The sequence below is a fragment of the Chanodichthys erythropterus genome, chromosome 10, assembly GCF_024489055.1.
Source record: "Chanodichthys erythropterus isolate Z2021 chromosome 10, ASM2448905v1, whole genome shotgun sequence".
NCBI classification, from domain to species: domain Eukaryota; kingdom Metazoa; phylum Chordata; class Actinopteri; order Cypriniformes; family Xenocyprididae; genus Chanodichthys; species Chanodichthys erythropterus.
The window spans coordinates 31,918,540-31,940,302 of record NC_090230.1 but is presented as its reverse complement, the minus strand read 5'-3'; the positions used below and the strand labels follow the sequence as shown (position 1 = coordinate 31,940,302).

Here is a 21,763-nt window from a genome sequence, read left to right as displayed (position 1 = left end):
AAAATGTGACCCATCTGACCCACACCTTCCTACTGGGAATTAGACTGGATCTCCAGGGCACCTAAGAACTCAATACATCTTCATCAGAGCGGGAGAGTTCAATTGAGAGCCATTAGTAGGGTTGAGAGTAAAGGTGGAGCAGCTGTTGGATCTTAGAAAGGCTTGTTGCATCTTTTGTGTTTGGAGAGCCGAGGTGTCTGTTTCACGCCCCCTCCTCCTCCTCCCATCAGCGAGCGAGAGAGTCGAGCTGCTGTCTGAAGATAGAGCTGCTGTGGCTGTGAGATACGCCTCACAACATTAATTAGCAGCTCTCATTATAGCCCACGGCCTCGTCACTCTGTCGCATACACACACACACACACATGCACGATGCTTCCCAAGGTCTTGGAATCTTCACAATACGCTTGAATATTCTTGTTTACCAAGTTGCTTTAAACAGTTCTGTGATTCATTTGGGTGAAAACAAACCTAAAGGGATTTTCAGCAAATAACATTATGAGTTGATTCTGCGCATTATTTCGAAATCGTACCCAAAGAAATGCGAATGCAATTTGTGCTTTATTAAAAATGACATGCAATCAGAATTGGAGTTTTCTGGCTTTTAGTTCATGACTGTTAGCTTTGAGGTTGTGTCTACTGCTAAATGTTGACAAAATAAACTCTTTTTTTCTGTGACTAATCTTGTATTATTTTTTTGTCCAATTACATGCTCTCTAAAATAAGGACATTCCTCCCATAAAACTTATTTCAAGAGTTGGAATTGTGATGTGCATTAAAGTCATTTGCTATACAAAGACTGTATGCTTTTTAAAGGCTATCTAAAAAGACAAGCCCTTCGATATTTGACATAGAAAATGCATCAACACAGGAAAGAAAATGGCATTCAAACCATCGCATGAGTCTGTATAAGTGTAGGTCAGAGTGTTGGTAATCTCTCTTACATGAGCACACAGTTATACACCCATGTCTGCCACTCGCCCGTATCTCTGTAATGCACTTTTCCTATATCCAGCCTTTCATTTCTCCGTCAGCCAGTCCTTTCAGTAGAATGATAAAGGTAGGGGGTGTGTGACACAGAAAAACATACAGATGCTGAATGTTTCTGCTAAATCACTAGAAGTGCTTTCAAAAAGCCAATATTTGATGCCCTGATGGGAAAAGCAGACCACAGCTGGAGTTCAGAGAATCATCTGCAGGTTTGGACACTTTCACCCGTCTGTGTTTCCTGTCACACTGTTGTGCTTGTAAGCACATGACAGAGCAGGTCAAGCCTTAAAGGGTTAGTTCACCCCAAAATGAAAATGATCCTATGATTTTCTCACCCTCAAGCCATCCTAGGTATATATGACTATCTTTTTTCAGACGAACACAATCAGATATGGAGATTGTGATTTAAAGAATTCTCTTTTTAAGGACTGCAACAAACAAGCTTCTTCCCGGGTTGGTGACATCAACTAACCCTAAAATTTACATAAACCCCGCCCCCGAGAACACACAACAAAGGGCATGTTGGGCTGCTTTAGAGAAGAGGAAGAGTTGTTGTAGTAGAGTGTTGTTCATGCCGTCATTTTACGCCGGACTGCTTCACAAACGAGGATCAATTCAACACTGGATTTGCACAAAAGATGAACATGACGGCACATGCTGGTGGATGAGTTGAATCAACTCCACAGCAACTACATAAATTTATCCACTAACCATTCAGAAACGTCTAAAAGTTGTAACTTCTTCCTGAGTCTCTCCATCAGTGTCGACTCCGGTTTGAACAATGTAAGGCTGAACACCGTTACTGACAATCCTCATTTTGGCTGCGTGAGATTCTCCGGCTTTGTTGTTGTTGAGCTGTTAAAGCTCCGCCCTCCTCTGGAAAGGGGGCGGGAGCAGCAGCTCATTTGCATTTAAAGGGACACACACAAAAACGGTGTGTTTTTGCTCACACCCAAATAGGGGCAAATTTAACAAGCTATAATAAATGATCTGTGGGGGATTTTGAGCTGAAACTTCACAAACACATTGTGGAGACACCAGATACTTATATTACATCTTATAAAAGGGGCATTATAGATGCCCTTTAAGGGGGGCCTACCTGTGCTAAACATAGTAACACGTTGCTTGGGAGTTTTGGGTGGTGGTTAGAGTGTTTCGGGTAATTTCGGCCCTGTCCCAAATGGCACCCTAAACACTTTTGTACTTTGAGTCCTAACTTTCGTGACATAATGCCACTTTGACTGTTGGGTAGAAGTCTGTGCATCGAAAGCACATATCCACTGCAAAGGGGGAGCTAGCGAGCACTCTTCTGAAACCTAAAATGACAAACGGGACACCCTACGGTCTCGTGGACTTCACGTTCACACACATGCGGCAGTCTTTTTTACTCCTTTGTAAGACTTGTTAGGATGCGTATAATCTCAGCCTCAGACTTCATGCTGAATGTCTGATGCATAAGCAACACAAAATGTTTCGAAGTTTTCATCTGATTGGTTGAATTCTCCAGGATTTCCAGGAGACGTGTGTGTTGCGTTCTTTAACAGTCTGCCAGAGGCTAATCTGTTATTGTAGGCCCATCGACTTTACAATTTCAAACCTCTAAACATGACGTGATTGGCTGCTTTACATGTCGGACAGACATCCTCTTGGCCGGTCCTTGACCAATGAAAGCTGCGATAGAGTCCAGACCTTCTGCTGTCAGTCTGAAGGTCTGGCTACGTGAGACTAGTATGCATATAACTGAACCAAGCATTAACAAAGGTGGGGATATTTTAGCATTTGAGGACTCTAGCACAATCTGTGTAGCTCCTAATAAAGGCCATTATCAAACAGTGTAAACCCGAATAAGTTGGCAAAACTCCCCCTTGCACATAAATATTGCACAAAAAAAATTTAAGTTTTAACATTTACTCTCCCTTTCAAGCATTTTGGGAAATAGAAATCCCAGCCCAGTTTTAGTTAAACTTACGTTCATCTAAATTAAAAGAAATGAGTTCATAAAACTCAAAACAATGAAACAGTTCAGTTTACTGAAAATATGTGAGTTCAGTGAACTCGCAAGAAAAAAAAGTGCTAAATACTCATAAAAGTTAATTTGACTGAACTAATTTGTTTAAGCTACTCAAACCAATTGATTATTTTGAGTGTTAGGGTTTACCGTGAACTTTATAATCCATTACAAAATGACTTTTATGTCAGTAGCATAGCTGGCTGTGTTTTTAGATGTAATGTCGCCCATTGGCTGTTTAGATGTTTACAGGTTGTCTTGGTATTTCATCACAAAGCGGCTCTTTTATTGGAAAGTGACCTGATATTACTCTGATATCATGGCATTTGACAGCTGCTGTTCTGATGAAATGTGCTTTTAATAAGGTTTTATTGCTGATGCATGAATAAATAATGCCGCCTGTAGTTTATCTTCATTGTTGGTTAACAATGTCAAATCTGTGCCCTTAAACTGCCACTGAAGCCCAACATCTGTGCTTTTATTCTGAGCTGACACTGATGGAGGTCATTTATATCAGTTCAAACCTGTAATGTTGTTATATCTGTCTCACTAGTCGTATTATCCGCAGCATTGTCGGTCTTGTCCTTTATTTGACACGGGGAGCTTGTTTCTAACTCAACTGTGAGCAGGTGTTTTGAGTGTGTATTCTGTGCAGAAATGTGTAATGTTCTTGCTGTTGGGAGAAACGATGTGTTTTGTGTGCAAATGCAGGAATTGCCAGGAGAGACGCGGTTCTGCCCTCTTCCTGTCCGTCAACACTTTCAGTGGCATTTAAACTTTTTGAAAGTGGACCTCAGAATAATATTAGTCAAGGATCAGGGCAGTTGTCCAAGCGGAGACACAGGGACTTTTCCAAATCTCTTTTAAGAAGCCAAGCACCAAGGTAAACAAGCAGAGAGATGAATGTTTAAAGATGGCCGTCGATGGACAGAACAGGTGTCGTATTACAGTGAGCTATTTTCAGCAGGAATGCAGTAATTGATTTTGTTATTATAACACACGCTGGTCCAGGCTGGAGTTTAGGGCTAAAGAAGTCCACAGACCTTGAGTGTAAATGTACCTACTGCATTTTGATGCACTCACTGCCATTTGGTAATGTGATGCCTTAATATAAACCTCGTTCATTAATCAGTACTGTGCCGATATATACTGTATGTTAGTCTGAGGGTGTTTATGATCATTTTCATTAGTAAGACATTAACAAACATCATTACATTCATATAATTCTTAACAGATCATTAGCTAATGTACATTTAGATTAGAAATGTCACCCAGCTTTAATTTACATATAGGCCTACAGTATCTGTATTTGAATGTACATGAACTAATGATCTGTTTTGTATTATAGTTTGTTTATTGATGTTATAAGCATGAAAGTTATTGTCAAAGTTGTTATTATTAGTCACCCACAATTTTTACTGATTTAACCATTATCACAATACGTTGTCTGATATATATATATATATATATATTTTTTTTTTTTTTTTTTTTATTTGTTTAGATCAGAAACTGCTGCTATGACACACACATATATTATAATAAAATAAAATTATATATATAATTTTTATTTTATTATAATATTTTATATATATATATATATATATATATATATATATATATATATATATATATATATATATATATATATATATATATATATTTAATAATATTTATTATTTTTTAAATGTGTGTTCACAATATGTGTACTTTAATAAAATATTGTTTTAAATTGAATAAATTTATTATTAATAGTATTATATTATATTATATTATATTATATTATATTATATTATATTATATTATATTATATTATATTATATTATATTATATTATATTATATTATATTATATTATATTATATTATATTATATTATATTATATTATATTTAACCACACTTGTGTCCTTCAATGGAAGTATTCTCAGTACAATTTACAGAAACAATGTTAAAATATATTTTATTAGTTCAAATATATGGCTGTATTTAGATTATATTAACCATTAGTTAAGATTAGTTTATGCAGTAACTAACAAACTGATCAAGCAATGTTTATTAATCTTTGTTAATGTGCGTTAATAAAACCACAGCTGTTCATTGTTAGTTCATGTACATTAAATAATATTAACAGATTTCGATAATTTTTAATAATGTATACTTAAATGTCAAAATTAACATTAAAATGAACAAATTCTTTGAAGTATTTAGTTCATGTTAACAAATGGAACCTTATTGTAAAGTGTTCTATCTGTACAGTAAAGTTCTAAAAACTACAGTTGCAATTTTTACAATATATTAAAAACATTACAGAACATGGAAACACTTTTTGTTGCTCTACAAGCCCTTTTCTCTTTAGAAATATAAATCTTTTTTTTTTTTTTTCTTAAGTCATGTTTTATCCAATGTCTTGAATGGACAGTTCTGGGTTGAGCGTGTAAAGGTTTGTGCTTGAGTACTTTTATCCTCTTTGTGCAGCAGTGGGCTTTATAAATCCAGATTATGTGTGTGTGTGAGTGTGAGTGTATTCGGCGGCTCTATGACCCCGCGGACTCCTCTCCTCCTCCACCGTCCTCCTCTCTCTCTCTCTCTCTCTCTCTCTCTCTCTCAGCGCAGAGGAGCAGCGGGGAAGGAAGTTATTAGTGTTCTGCGCTCCAGTTCTGCGCTGTCGGAGGATATCCTTCTCCTTCCAACTCTCAAATTCCAAGGATTTTTCTGTTTTTCTTTCCCACTCCTCCTCCTCCTCCTCCTCCTCTTCTTCTTCTTCTCTCCAACTGGATCCGTCTATTTCTGCGCGTCTTTGAGGGTTTTTTCTTTCTTTTGCGCGCGCGTGCGTGTGTGTGTGTATGTATAGAATTACGCATCATCTCTGGAATCTGGATCCACTGTGATTTTTGAGGATTATTTTCCATCAACACTCGTTTTATGCAGAACTTTTCGCGCTTTTGCGCACGTTACCCGGACACTTAAAGGAAACCGGACTGTTTGGAGCGAACAATCGTGTAGCGTTTATCAGAACGGAAAGTTTTTCCTTCTCTTTTCTTCCGCGCGAGGCACATCATCCGCTGTCACGATGGAGAGCGAATGTCTCCGCATATAGCGTGCCAAGTGTCCCTTCTGGGCTTACACGATCTTAATAATCGCTATCGCGCATTTAAACGAACATTAAACTACCAGTTGAAGCTCAAACGAGCAGAAATCTCCAGACTGCGCGTGTTGGATTATCAGGAGGACACTAGAGGCTCCAGTGCTCTGCGCTTTTACGCACGTTCGCGCGCCTGGAGAGCGTCATGAATCTGCCGTCCGGAGACACTGTGACTTTATGTCCTCATCCTGAATCCCACTTCTCTGCCATCGTGATGTTTTGATGCTGTTCATTTTTGCTTTACAAATATGATGAAATGGCAGCCCCGGAAGAAGGTAAGCACGAGATCAGATTTATGGGAGTGTATTGTGAGTTTGGCAGTAGATCAGGAGGGGAAGACCTCTGGATGAACATGATCTTGAAGGTTGTACGGTGAATTCGTGCTTTGAGAGTATTTGATGTTGAAATATTTGAGGTTTTAATGATGCATTTAGTCCAAGTAGAGGATTTGTGGATTGGATTGTAGGTTATATGCAGAAGAACAATCTCTACTCCATGCTCATGCATTAAAATGCAGTGGTTTTTCTCTCTCTTTTTAATGCATTTTATTCTCCATTGTACTTGTGATGCATGCGATTATGATGATGATTATGCTAATGAAAGTCCTTAAATGCAAAGTCACCTCAACCTTAAAGTCCTATCATGCATGCAGGTCTGATAAATGCAGCACTTTCAGTCCATAACTTTAGTAGGAGCTCAATGTCTTTGCTGGTATGACATGGCCATTGTGGCATAGCGTATGCTTTGAATGACTTTGTTTTCAGGTCTAAACGGCACCGATCGTTTGATGCTAGGACTCCGTGAGCTGTTTTGCTGTCTTGTGTGCGTTTTGAATGAACTAAATGCTGAGTGTGCCATTGCCAGAGGCCCTTTGAACACCAGCCAAAACTCGTAGTTGCATCTTCTTCTCCACTAGAGGGCAAGCATCCTCAGATCACAGGAACCTGCCTCCCTTCCCATGTTCTTCTGAGGAAAAAATAATAAATCCATGACATTCCTCTGCTTTTGTTTAAGAAAAAAAGATTTTGATTAGTTCACGTCGTGCCTGTAATTGTGTTCGCCGTATTGTTCCCTAGATTAAAGGGCCTTAAATGGGTCTTTTGCGAATCAAAAGATGATGACGTTCAGCGAGTGAGTCACTGCTACAGCTGCCGAACACCTCTTAGGGTTTGTAAATAAGACCTCCGTGGAAGATAAAACCTGATACGCAGCTGGAGAGCGGTGTATGATCGTGCAAACTTCAGGTTCCTGCGCTGCCGTCTGCGTTTCTGCTTAGTTCATAGGCGACTTAAAGTCGTGATGTACAAAAGAACTTGATTATTTTGTTCTGTATAGAAGACGAAGACTATTCAGCACTCCCCGGCGGGAGTCAAATGGCATTCAGCTCATTAGGGTCTCCACTTTTCTCCTCTATTAGAGGCATATTGTTTGGGGCTGCAGTTAATCAAAAGCCACCACAGGCCGCACTCGACTACAAACACGCTCGCAGAAACAGTCACGACATGAAGTGCAAGTTTGCAACTCTTCTGTGAAGTCTTGTAGTTCTCTATCAGAGTGTTTGATAGGGGTGGAAACCTTTAGGCAAATCAAGATTTGATTCAGGGAGTCGTGTTCTGAAACTGTTCATGATTCTTTTGGTTTTTCTGCAACAGTGTAGGTGTGCAAAATTACAATTGTGAGTGTGTATGTGAATGACTCCAGTCATTTGAGAAGGAATCATGGTGTAGGAATTAAAATTTCCTGATAATTCACTCACCCCCATGTCATCCAAGATGTTCATGTCTTTCTTTCTTCAGTTGAAAAGAAATGAAGGTTGTTGAGGAAAACATTCCAGGATTTTTTTTCCATATAGTGGACTTCACTGGGGTTCAACGGGTTCAAATGTCAGTTTCAGTGCAGCTTCAAAGAGCTCTACATGATCCCAGACGAGGAATAAGAGTCTTATCTAGACAAAAAAATATAAAGTTATATTCTTTATGCATGCATTATGTAATCACGTTGGAAAGGTCACGTGTCACTTAGGCGGAAGTACCGCGGTAGGGTGAAAAACTCCAACTTTAAAATCATCCGACATCGTTGTCTTACCTTTTTTTGTAAAAGCCATTTGACTTAGTCTTTGCAAGTTCGCTTTGTAAACTTCCGCCTACGTGACACGTGACCTTCCAACATGATTACGTCATGCGTGGCGCATCACAGAGCAGTGCAAGATGAGCATTTGTGGTTAAAAAGTACATAATTTTTATATTTTTTTAGATGGTTTCTCTAGATTAGACTCTTATTCCTCGTCTGGGATCATGTAGAGCTCTTTGAAGCTGCACTGAAACTGACATTTGAACCCGTTGAACCCCAGTGAAGTCCACTATATGGAGAAAAATCCTGGAATGTTTTCCTCAACAACCTTCATTTCTTTTCAACTGAAGAAAGAAAGACATCAACATCTTTGATGACATGGGGATGAGTAAATTATTAGGAAATTTTCATTCTGAAGTGAACTAATCCTTTAAGGTGGGGCTTTGGCATGGACGAGGGTCTCGGAGGGCTCTGGACAGGAGGGATCGCCCAGGTTTTGGCACGGTCACACTTACAGTTGGCTGACTGCTCGCATTCTTTTCGGAGTTGGCTCAACACATTTCCGACAGGGTTTTGCATTACTGCCATTCAGAGCTGGTGCTAGACTCTAAACAAAACTTAAAAAACCAACACAATCTCACGGCAACGAGTTTTGCTGAATTGGTGGCTGATTCATACAGTCTCATTTGAACAGTTTCATTTGATCTGTTTAAACCCCAGTGATGGGTAGGTTTAGGGGGCGGGGTTAGGGGTGGTCTTTCATAATGAGATTCATTTAAAAATCGTACATTTTTGTACAAATCAAATGCTGTTCTTTTAAACTTACTATTCATCAAAAATCCTGAAAAAAAAAATAAATAAATGTCAGTTTCCACAAAATATGAAGCAGCACAACTGTTTTCAACATTGATAATAATGTTTCTTGAGCAGCAGATCATCAGAATGATTTCTGAAGGATCATGTGACACTGAAGACTGGAGTAATGATGCTGAAAATTCAGCTTTGCATCACAGGAATTAATTACATTTTAACATATATTCACATAGAAAGCATTTATTTTAAATCATGATAATATTTCACTATTTTTACTGTATTTTAGATAATAAATGCTGCCTTTGTGAGCTTTCAAAAACAATTTGTCCATCCACTAAAAGTAAAAAGTCAGCTTGAGGTCTTTGTAAACTGATTTATCGTCCACTATTATGAGTCCGATCGCTTTTATTCAACAAGCCACTTGATTTGGTAAATAATTCATGTCTGTAGCACATACTGAATTTTAGTATTTTGCCACGTTTGGGTTTGTTGAAATGTTTTTTTTTTTTGGGTAATTTGAAGTCTTTGCTATCTCAACAACATCCTTCAGTACAAAGTTTGTAGCTCTTGGTACCATAAACCTCCTTTGTCTTTCTTTATCATCTTGTTTTTGTATCTTCCCCTGCCTTTGTTTAACTAGTGTTTGTCCTACATGCATCTTTCCGGTATTAAGATATAGCACCAAAATTCAGCTTCCAGCTTTTAAAACACACTCATAGTAATAGTCTTTTACTTAAAAACTAGGTCTGTTTTCCGTTCTTGTGTAGTCCCTGAAGATGAATCCCATATTCGGCTCTGTGCCGTGGAGATCAATAAAGCGTCTGAGAAACTCGCTCAGAGTTTGCCGAAGACCTCTCGGGCTCCTCTGCTTCGGATTGGATTACACTAATGTTCAAAAGCACTTTATATTTTCCCAGCGCCACTGTCGGAGCGCTCCGATAACGCTCGTAGAAGGGAAGACTTTGTTTACCGTGGATTACAAGGATTACGGCGCTCTCGCTCGCTCTCCCGGTATCACTACCTCAGCAGATTAAACATCCCATCCATTACTCACTCAGAGAGGCTGCGGCCCTGTGGTTATCTATTACGGGGGGCAGATGTACCGGGTACTTATTCTTCGTGTCAGGGCGGCTGATTCAGGCCTGTGGAGGCCGGTGGGCCCGCTAATTCTCTCTAACGTGTGCTCTTTTAATAATTTAGGTGTGAATAATATGGAGATGATGAAAGTTGTTGAAAGATAAGAACCTGGGTGAAGTTTGCTGATTTCTGGGGCATTGCCGATGAATAGAGCGAGGAGCTCATCCTTGACGCTCTCAGAATGGGTTTTATTTTTAGCCAGCTTTGTTTCGTTCCATCTAGTGCTGTGCTGACAGAAATGAAAAGTTTGCTTGAAATGTATTGCTCCGTTTTTGGATGCAAGACTGTATCGATACTAAGTTAATAATTATATTCATGATTTGAGGTTGTTTTGAATGTTTTAGCTTCGTTTTTAAACAACAAAAGTTGTCAGAAGTCAGTCAAGTGTATTTATACCAGGTATTTGCCAATTCAGAGATCAACCAATCCTTTACACTCTAAAAGGTCATTTAGGGGACCTGTTACCACAACTTAAATAAATGCATGGTTGCAATTTATTGTTTTAATTAAGTTGCAAACATTATTTTGTAGAGTTCTGTTGACATAATAATGTTGAATATTGCATCAACTTAAGATTGTGTGTAATTTAAACTCATATTTCTGCATTTTTCAAAAAAATTAAGTTGTAGTAATGTAATGAAATTGTCTTGATAACTTCAGAAATTAGGTAGGGGATTTCTAGTTCCCATGCTAAAGATAAAGAGAATAAATGTTTTTTGTTTTTTTTAAATTAAGTATTATTTTATGTGTTTTTTAGTGAAGGGAAAGACCTGTTAGTGTTTAATGCTGTTATGTTTGACATTTAAAAGAGTTTTTGTGTTTACCATTGTGCTGAAGATAGGGCTGCACGATTAATCGTACGATTTGAAAAAAAAAAAAAACATTGAAATCCTAAACGATTTGTCTTAGTGCAATTATGAAATCGCATAGCTATAATTATTTTTTTTATGCGTGGCTTGTCAATGAATTATGGCTCTAAATGCTAATCCATCTGAAAACATCTGAAAGTTTGAATCGCTTATAATGTGCATTTGAAAAAACAACACACGTCAAACATCTTTCCAGACATGAGAAGCATTTATTAACATCTTGTCTATCAAAAGAAAACATTTAATAATATGTTTTACTCCAAACTCACTTCATAACAACAGTTGAGCATCCTTCTGTCAGATGAAGTGGCTTCTTACACAGAATATGGCAGTCGTGTGTTTATTCACAATCAAAACGTTTCAATCCTCTGTTTATTCAGCTACAGCGATTGTATAGGATTTCCTGGAATGACGCGTGTTCTACCTCGGCCGCAAGGCATATTGGCAGTTTCTGCCCGAGAGCGCCCTCTGGCTTTCAGATGGAGAAGCATTTACTACTGATCACAGAGCCGTACAACTCTGACAAGCTGCGCATAAAATAATCAAGGCTTTTGCCAAAACGCGTGCAATAAATCGTGTAGATTTATCGAGTAGAAACGTGAAGGTAAACACCACACTGACTCTATAAGCAATGACTGCACTAATGCCAGTGACAAATAATGTCTCACTTGTTCATTAAATGTATGTTAAATAAGTTGTGCTATGGCATTAGCATTTATTTATTATCTAAAATTGGCATGAGCTGTTGATTTGAACTGAAATGGATATGATTAATTGGTTCCAACAACTTACAAATACATTTTTTTTTTGAGTAATCAACTTAAAAATGTGTGCTTATGCTACAAAATATTAAGTTGTAGCTTGTTGGTGTAATGTAAATTCAATGAAGGTTGTCGTAACTCAAAAAAAAAAAAAAAATGATGCAAACTGTTTTTTTTAAGAGTGTACAACTTCTTTCCTCCAATCACATGCTGTATTTTCGTTTTGTGGTCTAATCAATAAATTTATTATCATCAAATATCCTTTTCCGGTCTCATTTTAGAAGTAAAATAGTGATTTTTACAAACCTTGCTTCATGAAAATTAGCCTGAAATTTCTAAAGATTGAATGTTCTGACAGCATTGTTAAAGGTGGCAGGGATAGCTAGAGATCCCATTATTCCATTTTTCTCCCTCTCTCGGTTTAATAAACGATACTCCAGGCCGGTGTGATTTAGCGGCAGATTCACTGAAGTGGGCTTAACCCTTATCGGAGGCGATATTTCTGTGCTAAAACCTCGTTTAGAAGCTCTTAACCTCTGGGGAGCTGCAAAACCTTATCTCCATTTGATTCCTGCGTTATTTATTAGATCTCTGCGGGGAGGCTATCGTTCTCTCGCCATTATATCCATCATCGGAGTATCCCGCGGCATCTAAAGTCTCGATGACAAACATGCTATCATCTTCCGCACCTGTTTGGTTGGTATGTGGCCGCATTCACCCTGATTTCTGAATTTGACTGAGCGTTTCCTGGGTGTGCGTAAGGTAACCGGAGCGCTGTGAGGATCTTGATGAGGAAGGTGTTTTGAAGAGCCTCCCGCGACGAGAAAGGAAGCTCTCAGAGAGACAGGTGGATGATTAACCGTCAGCGGCGAACACACCTGCTGGCTTTATGATTTGCCAGCGTATTTACAGCCTTCCATGCAGGATAGGCTCAGAATCAGACGGCCAGACTTGCTGCGGTTCTCGCGGCTCACCTGCGTGTGAATGCTTAGAGGCGTTTTGAGGAGCTGGCGGGGGGAGATATTAGGCAACCTTGAAAAGATTCCCTCTGGTTCTCATCTTTCAGCTGCTGACACCAGGATGAACTTCCTATTCTGGTTGTTCCCTCTGGTTTTTCACCTCCCAGATTGGCTCATTTCTCCTGCAGGATGCTGTGCGCAACACAAGCTTCCATTATAACACAAATGCTTTTGAGATATTTAATGCTAAGCTCCGCCCACCTTGGTTACTGTTGCTAAGATATTCTTTGTAGAATCCCCCATAGGAATGAATTGGAGATTTCTGTGTACTGTTTAAAAGTTGTAGTATCGTGTCTAAAACAGTTCCAGAAAAGTGAGTTCCATCTCTATGGGAAGTTTTTAACTATCTTCACCAATTCCTTCCCCTCTTGAGCAGTATTTAGAGTATTCAATATTTTGAAATAGCACTTTTTAAAAAAAGAACTTCAAGGTGAACTGAGTGTTTTTGCACCACCAAAATGTACTAGGACACTTCAACTATCATTTTTTTTTTTCCCATAATGTGACCCATTTCTAAGTGAAAAAGGATATTTGATGAGAATAAATGTAGGGTGATCAAGAAACATTGGCGTTACAAACTAAAAGAGAGCATGCGATTGGAAAAAAAGAACTGAAAAATAAGCAAAGGAAAGTAATTTCACTAGTTGAGCAAATGAAAGATGAGATGAGAAAAAAATGTTTCTGTGGAATAATGTGCACTGATGAGATAATCGTATGGAATGTCCCATAGAAATAAACCAGAGATTTTGTGAAAATGTGTGCATAAAGTGGTAAAAATTGATTGGGTATTATTATTATTATTATGTGGCACTGCAGCACATTTGTATTTTCTGTTTTTCTTTCAAGAAGTTGTCAAAGGCATAGTCTACCCAAAAATTCATGTTTCAGAAGTCACTGTATTATACTACTGTATTATAGCACTTATTAGGGTATTAAACTATATTTTATTGGAGGTTTAAAATGGAAATTGGCTTTACATTGGTTCCGTTCTTGCCTGGAGGGTTGAAATTTCACTGTAAAGATTGGGAATAATTGTTCTTCTGCTGCTCTTGTAGGTTATGGGGTACCTCAGGGCTCTATTTTAGGGCCGTTGCGTTTTTCTCTATACATGATTCCACTGAGAATATACTATATTTAATAAATTTGGCTTTTCATATCAAAGTTATGCTGTTGACATGCAGTTGTACCTGCCTTTTAAAGCAGGAAATAATGCAGCTGAAATTTCTTTGCTGAAGTGCAACGAGGAGGTGAAATGTTGGATGAATTCAAATCTTTTAATGTTAATTAAATTTGATCGTCGAATAAACACAGTGGTAAAAAATAGTTTTTCAATTGAGGAGGATTGCAAAATTGAAGTCAGTTTACAGGATTTACAGGATTACAAGTGCCCTGGCAGCAACATTTTACCATATTTTTGTATAATTTCTGTAAAATTGTGTTAAAAACTATTCAAACACACTGGACTTCTATAAAGCAAAAGTTTGCTTGATGTTTTTAAGGCAAGGCTTAGAGAAGGATCATTTATATCATCCGTGATGTCTTGAAGTTTCTGAACTGTATCTGATTGTGTTTCAACCAGATGCTACAGCATCTAATATGACTGATAATGCTGTTGATTGAAATCAATGTAAGCTGCCCCCTGGAGCTCATTAGATAGATGAAGAGTTTGTGTTTGTGTGTGTGTGTGTGTGTGTGTGCAGCTCAAAACTGAACATGCAGATTGCATGATAAAAAATACTCCATAGCCTACTATTATCTCTGATTTATGTATTGTGCTTACTGTACAGTTTTTTGTGTATGCATCAAAAACCCTGATGACCTACTTCATCTGCCCAAATCTGCAGTAACCAGAGCACACTGTGTGCAAGAGTATATCTCGAGGCGATGCACTCGACTTGACCTTCCATTTCCAGTGTGACGAACGAACCAGAGCTGTGATTTAACATCCCCATGACTCATTATTAAGTCAGACTGGCAAAAGTGAAGTCATTTTTCACTAAATTGGATTAAAATGCAAAATAACTATACTTCTGATATGATAACTGGACGGCACTTGCTGTATTAAACAGGTCACACAGCATGTTTGAAATGTTTATACTGCAAGTTTATACGAACGAATAGGAAATATGCAGAACCTATGGTGCAGCACGCAGTAGGCCTAAATAGTATGCCAGTATTCAATTCTGAGCTTTTACATTTGGCATGGACGTTTCTTCATGTAATGACTTTGCTGATTGCTTTTGATTAGCATGTGTGTGTAAAAACGCATGTGGCGTGTAGATAGTGATAGAGGCCAAAAACGCTGTTAGTCAGACCCTCGAGCAGACGCAGAGCCGCATGAATAAGCATGCAGGACCATTCTGCAACACATTTCCCAGTGTGATCAAGTGGAAAAACTGCTCAAATGCAGCAGCCTGGGAGGATCCGGCATTCAGACCTGCTGTAGCGCGAGCTCATCCGCACTACAAAGACAAACACAGTCGTTTGATCGTGTCTCTGACCTACTATTCTCCCGCGGAACCCGCTCAATGTGCTGCTTTATTTTCGGCTGATTACGTTTGATGCAAAATAAGGCGACTGCGTAAAGGTTGGGCGAATGACCGAAATGTGTTTCTGTAGTCATTTTATATCACAAACATAGTATTGCCAGTTTTTATCCCCTTGCATTAACCTTTTTGAGTTTACTTCATTTTAAGCCATTTCTCACACACGCACACACTAAAATGAAATATTGATTTTCATCAAAGCAGAAAAAATATTGAGGTGTTTGCCCTATTTCCCAGCCCTACTTTCTTACACTTTGTTGTGTCTATAGTCTTTTGTTAGCAATTATATGTGATGACACTGACCTATGGCTGCTTGATTATGGCAAAAATCATAATCGCGATTATTTCGGTCAATATTGAAATCACAATTATTTAATATGATTATTGGTGGGTGATTTGATCAAAGTCTTATTTCCTAATTTGAGTCATTTTTAATACTGTACAAGTGAAATTTCACAATTATCGATATGAAAAACTAATACTAAGTTAATTAATGTAAAGTGAAAGGTCCTCAAAACAGTTACAGAAGACAATCAGCAAAACAATAAAAGAAACTAAATTACAGCCAAAACCAACAAATAAATACATCAGAACAAAAATACAAATTAAATTGTATTCAGATAAAGAATGGCCTACAACAGAAACTAAATAATAAAATGTAAAATAACACTGCTGTGTACATTAAAAATACAAAAGTTATTCATTCAAGAGCAGTGAGTGATTTTATCTTTGCCTTTTGTTTGATTGATGTCAATGACTGCAGCAGATTTATTAGGCTGCTGTCCCTTTAAGAGCTGGACGGATCCAATATACGTGTTTTCTTTCTCAACTGTTTACATTCATTTAAGACATAACTAAGGCTATTTGACCATTTAGGTATAAATAAAGCGGGTTTAATGTTCACTACGTCTACGTAATGCATTTCCATCTCTCATTATTTGCATAAGCTCTTTTTCACACAGGTCAAAAAAACTTGAAGTGAGCGTAAAAAGTTTGCAAATTAAGGGATTTATTTTCTCGAAATTTGGCGTTTCCATCACTCTTTCTCATGCAATAGTTCAAAATGCTCATAAAAACAGTGTGATGGAAACATAGCTAGTGTCTCTTTCGTGGCTTTTAAGAGCAGTTTAGCGGCAATAGACTGTATTTGACATCACTAACTTATTTGGCTGATTCAGATGTTAAAGGTGCGATTTTTAAATTTTAGGAGGATCTATTGACAGAAATGCAATATAATATACATAACTATGTTTTCAGTGGTGTATAAGGACCTTATTTTATGAACCGTTATGTTTTATTACCTTAGATTGAGCCATTTCTATCTACATACACCGTAGGTCCCAGTACATGTAAAGTCGCCATTTTGCACCGGCAGTTAGTTTCTACAGTAGCCCTAAATGGACAAACTGCTCTACAGAGCGTGTTTGCTTGACTGGATACTCTCTTCTGCCACAGACGACAACATCATTGTCCTGTGTTGGCCACCGTAGCTTCTCTTAATTGCAAAATTTACACACTGCGCTTTTAAGTTTAGCTTAGGGAGGAGCGAAAGCGCACCATTGTGAAGAAAAGGAAAGTACACGGGACGGAACATAATTGTTTTATGTCAATTATCTTGTTTTCATAATTGTTGGATGTCAAAATCGAAACTTAGTTACGATTAATCACACAGCCCTACACTGTCCCGAATGCCATGAAGTTGTCAGCGGCCAGTCTCCGGTTTGGCGGGATGTTGTAAATGTGAGTGAAACACGCACGAGGCCTCTGTCACATCGTAGCAAGTGCTGTAGAAATGATATTTGCCAACTCTTTTTGCTCTCCCTTGCGTTTCAAGCCTCTCCCTGCAACAGCAGCAGCGTGTTCATCACCTGCCAAACGGAGCGAGAACGAGCGGCAGGCAGAGAGACTCCTGAAGGGCAGAGGAGGAAGGGAAGGCGTTTGCTCTGTCGGTTCACCTTGAAGCTGCGCTGGTCCGGCCATTTGCTAGCGGAGCAGGAAGTGTCAGTGTGCTTTGAGGGGAAGTAATGAGCGAGTGGGATGTCATGTCTATTTCGTGGATGCAAAATTAAAGAAAACTTGAAATGCTGCCTTGGCATCTTTCTAAAATATTAAAAAATACTATAATAGTAAAAAAATGCTTCTGGAGCATTTTGATTCTTTCTTTAATGATTCTGAATCAACTCTGAGTCAGATTTTAACCATGCTTTAAACTGCTTTAAATTAAACAGAAGTTTTGGTTTTGTATGTTGACAAAGGTAACATGCTTTACAGTACCAACAAAATATTGTATTTTGTAGTTGCAATTTACTCTGAATCTGAGTCAGTGTAGTTGATCTGTCTGTCACTGGAAGATCAGTGTTTTGTGAGATATTTCAGGAATCGTTTTGGAATTGTGACTCCCTGGATCAGAATCTGATTGAATCGTAGATTCCCATCCTGTTTTTATGCTGAAGCAGAATATTTGGCAAGATCTTATGCACATATGGATTTGATTGTTGCAATCGGATGAAAAATGATAAAACATCTTTTTAATAACATGAATTAATGAATCATTCACAACTCCAAAAACATTTATTGAGTAAGTGAATTGAGTCAATTTCATGTCATCTCTAACATAAAGTTGAGTAGTGCATCGGCTGTAAGTAGTAGTAGTAAATGCATTTTTGTCTCATTTTCTAGTACAAATATCTAAATCTAGCTAAATTTACTGTAAGAAGCAAAATGACTTGTTTTATGAAGAACTAAGTGAGTTTACGCTTAAAACAAGAAAAACAAATGCCAATGGGGTTAGAAAAATAAACTTAATTCACAGGAATTTTTCTGACCCCATTGCCAGATATATGTATTTTTGTCTCCTTCCCGACATTAATGGAATTTTCCAGCAATTCATGTTTTCATTGTTATACGGTAGGGGGCGCTATTACACATCTTCTAAAAGAGTGCAGAATCTCCAGATCAAAACACAGGCAAAGAAGAAGCAGAAACAAGTGATACATGCACATGTGAAATAACATTAAACAGCATATAAATCAAAACTGCCTAAATGCGATATTTTCAGCTTTTTGTTTGAAACTTACCCACATTCAAGTGTTGATAACAAAAGAGTGCATGAAGCTAGAATACTTCTTTTTTTGTTGTTGTTGTTGATGTTTGTTTAAAAGCAGAGGCTCTGTTCTTTCCTTTGATATACTGAATGTTTACATATTCATGCAAACAAAATATTCTGCGGGCCATGAAAGTTTTGTGAATATAATCAAAAATGCTGGTGCTGACTAGCAACTTTTTTAGCAAATGCTGGTGGGGAGAGTTAGCATCTTAGGACATTTTGCTTCTCAAGTAAATGCTTCTTGGTTTAAGGAAGGAAGGAAATCTTTTGCACCCAGAGACGTCTCGCCCAGCGCTTTCCAAAGCACACGCCGCGTCCCTCTCAGCTGAACCCGGCTCTCTGCGTCTGTAGCATGTGAAGAGATGAAATAATGGAGGGCCACAGGGCAGCTCTCGCAGAGACTTCACAACTCCCGCTAATGTAATTGGTTTCAATTCCCAGCACTGCTGCCGCATGCATCGTACCCATAATGCCCCTCCGCACCTGCCACTTCCTGCGGCGTGTGGACGAGCGCATGAGAATACAGCCATTTAGATTTTCAACACCTTTGTCACAAAAGTGTGAATCGCTCTATTTCTGTATGTCACACGCTGGACAGCGGGAAATAGTCATGTGATGTTTCGCTCGAGAAAATGAACATTTCAGGGTGTTTTTGGGTCTCAAGAAATATTACAGCATCACATGCTTCTTGTTCTCCAATCAGAAAGTTTGTGTGTATTTGTTCCAGGGAAAAAAAATGTGTTTATTGTCTTTGTTTATAAAGTTGCGTAAACTTGCTGGATTTGGACATTCAGTCTTAAGACCCAAACAAGCACATCGATTTGCACCTTTTCCAGAGGCTTGTAATAGTTTTACTTTGATGACATGTTTCTTTACAAAATTTGACCAAATCTGTGTCAAACAAGAGAATATTTATTACATAAACAGTTCAATGAATCATTTGCCTTGAGGAAAATATTATTGCTCAAATTGGGCCTGAGATTTCTTCTGAATCATGTGAGATCACGGTTTTCTTTTTCCTATAAATCAGTGGTTCCCAAACTTTATAGCTTGGAGTACCCCCTGAAGGGATTACCATCCTTCTGCGTACCCCCTCTCTTCCACTTCGACTGCAGTCACACCTTCACCATTAAGGGACAAAATTTGCCCCCTAAATTGATTTTCCAGTGCATTTTTTTTTTCCTTTATGAATAACTTTATTTATTTTATAATGTTTTAAATAAAAAAAATGTTCAATAGAGAAATATGCAATGTTGGTAAAATTAAGTAAAACTTTTAAATATTAAACTAAAACCGCCAGTAGGTGGCAGCAAGTCACTGTTTTTGTGAGTGAGTCATCGAGTCATTCATTTAGTAACGAAGCAAGTGGCTGTGAATGAATCATTGAATCATTGACTCTCACGATTCGTTCAAAGCCGCAGAATTGTTCGCGAAACACAGACGTGTGTTGTAGTTCTGCTGTGGTTTTCGTTAGAACTATTATTTCATTGCAAAATAGAGTAAATATGACAGTACTGTGTTTAAAATGTACGTTTTATTTTTTGACCTGTTGTATAATGTCACGTTTGCAGTCATGTGGATATTTGGGAACAATTGCATTCTTGCTCGTTATCATTATTAAATACAAGAACTCACACAAGGTATGCTTTTGTATCGGAGAAAGTTTGAGTCTTAAATCGAAATTAATATATTATCTGTGTCTGTATTTGTTCTTCATGCGAGTAAGGGCTAAATTCCCCACCTTTACAAAGGTGCATTGTCGAGAACGACAGTAATTTAGTGCGATTTAAGGCATCAGATTCTGCACGCAATCTATCATATGCATGCTGCTTGTGTGGATACAGTTATTTTTGACTGCTAATGATGAGGTAATCTGATTTAATGTGCTAGATTTACGACATTTTGGCAGTTAGAAATACATGCTCGATTTTAATATTATTTTAAGGTAGAATTAAATGAACTACTCATTTTGTTCGCATACCCCCTTTTGTCATGTCACGTACCCCAGTTTGGGAACCACTGCTATAAATGAATCTGAGATTCATGAGAATAGCCTCAATTTGAGAGATTATAGAAATATCTGACTTTTGATTGCAGACTTTGGCATCTTGGCAAAATCTGAGCATGACTGGAGATCTCAAATGTATAATATTTTGAATAATAATAATTAATTACATTAGTATTTAAAGTAATTTCAGGATGTTTCCTATCATTTTAAATTATCAGAATACGTGTATGACAAAGGGTTCTAAAAAAATGGCTTCTTATAAAAAAAGTGTTCATCTGGCTCAGTTTACCCCAGGTTAGGGGTAAGTTGAGCCGAGTCAGTAGGTGGGTGTAAACTGACCATCTAACTGAATCTTTTTTTAAAGCTAAATTAAACAACATAAAACCAACCAAATGAAGTTGAAATTTCAGTGTTTAATTGTTTGCATTTCTGAAACAATATGTTGAACATCAAAGTTGTAACCTTCCCATAAACAGACAAAACAGAGAGTTTGTTGAGTAAAATTAAATAAAAACTAAATAAGAATGAATAAATGTCACTGAAACAAAGGTTCTTGACATGGTAGTTTTTCTGCAATGTCGACCATGTTAGGCCATTAGAGACTACAGGTGGAAACATCCTCTGGTTCGTATCAGAGAAGGATTTGGTATACTTCTACACTATTCCTATCAAATAAACTCGAAAATAAAGATAAACTAAACCAGTTGCGTAATATTACATTGAAATGACACCAGTTTATACTTAAATTCAACTTAAATTCATTGCCTTGTGGTGGGGTAAGTTAAAACGCTGGCTCATCTTACCCCACTCTCCCCTACAAATCGACAGTGAAAAATGCTACCTATCAGATTATGCATTATTAATGTCTACACGTATCCCAACCCTAAACCTACCAACAAATGCAAAAATATGCAAACAGAAATTTGGTGTTATTTATCATGACAGAAATGATGTAATATTGATGCGCAGTAAGCCCAGGTAAGACAATCTGATGGGTAGGATGAAATGTCAGGACACCGGAACCCATCGTGCCCCAAAATGAAGTGAAAAAAAGGTTGGTTATTGTCCACTATGACACACTATACTTGATCTATTCTTGCATCCCGATGCCATTGAAGGATCATGTGACACTGAAGACTGGAGTAATGATGATGAAAATTCAGCTTTGGTCACAGAAATAAGATGTATTATAATAGAAAACGGTTATTTTAAATTGTAATATTATTTAAAAATATTGCTGTTTAGTGAACATAAGAGACTTCTCAACCTCAGTAGCATTTAGGAGGAATCCCTTTCTTTTAA

General features: G+C 37.8%; 1 protein-coding gene across 2 annotated transcripts in view; it reads left to right on the top strand.

The window, feature by feature from the left end:
* The window catches only part of ttc28 (tetratricopeptide repeat domain 28), a 329,726-nt gene that overhangs the window by 109,628 nt on the left and 198,335 nt on the right, over positions 1-21,763 (top strand). Inside the window, exon 1 of one of the 2 annotated variants that reach the window (XM_067397335.1) lies at positions 5,629-6,407. The exons of the other annotated variant lie outside the window; for it this stretch is intronic. Within the exon in view, the coding sequence (XP_067253436.1) occupies positions 6,381-6,407 (27 nt within the window). The 5' untranslated portion in view covers positions 5,629-6,380. Of the gene's footprint in view, positions 1-5,628; positions 6,408-21,763 lie in introns of those variants that run through there. 2 annotated transcript variants of the gene reach the window in all.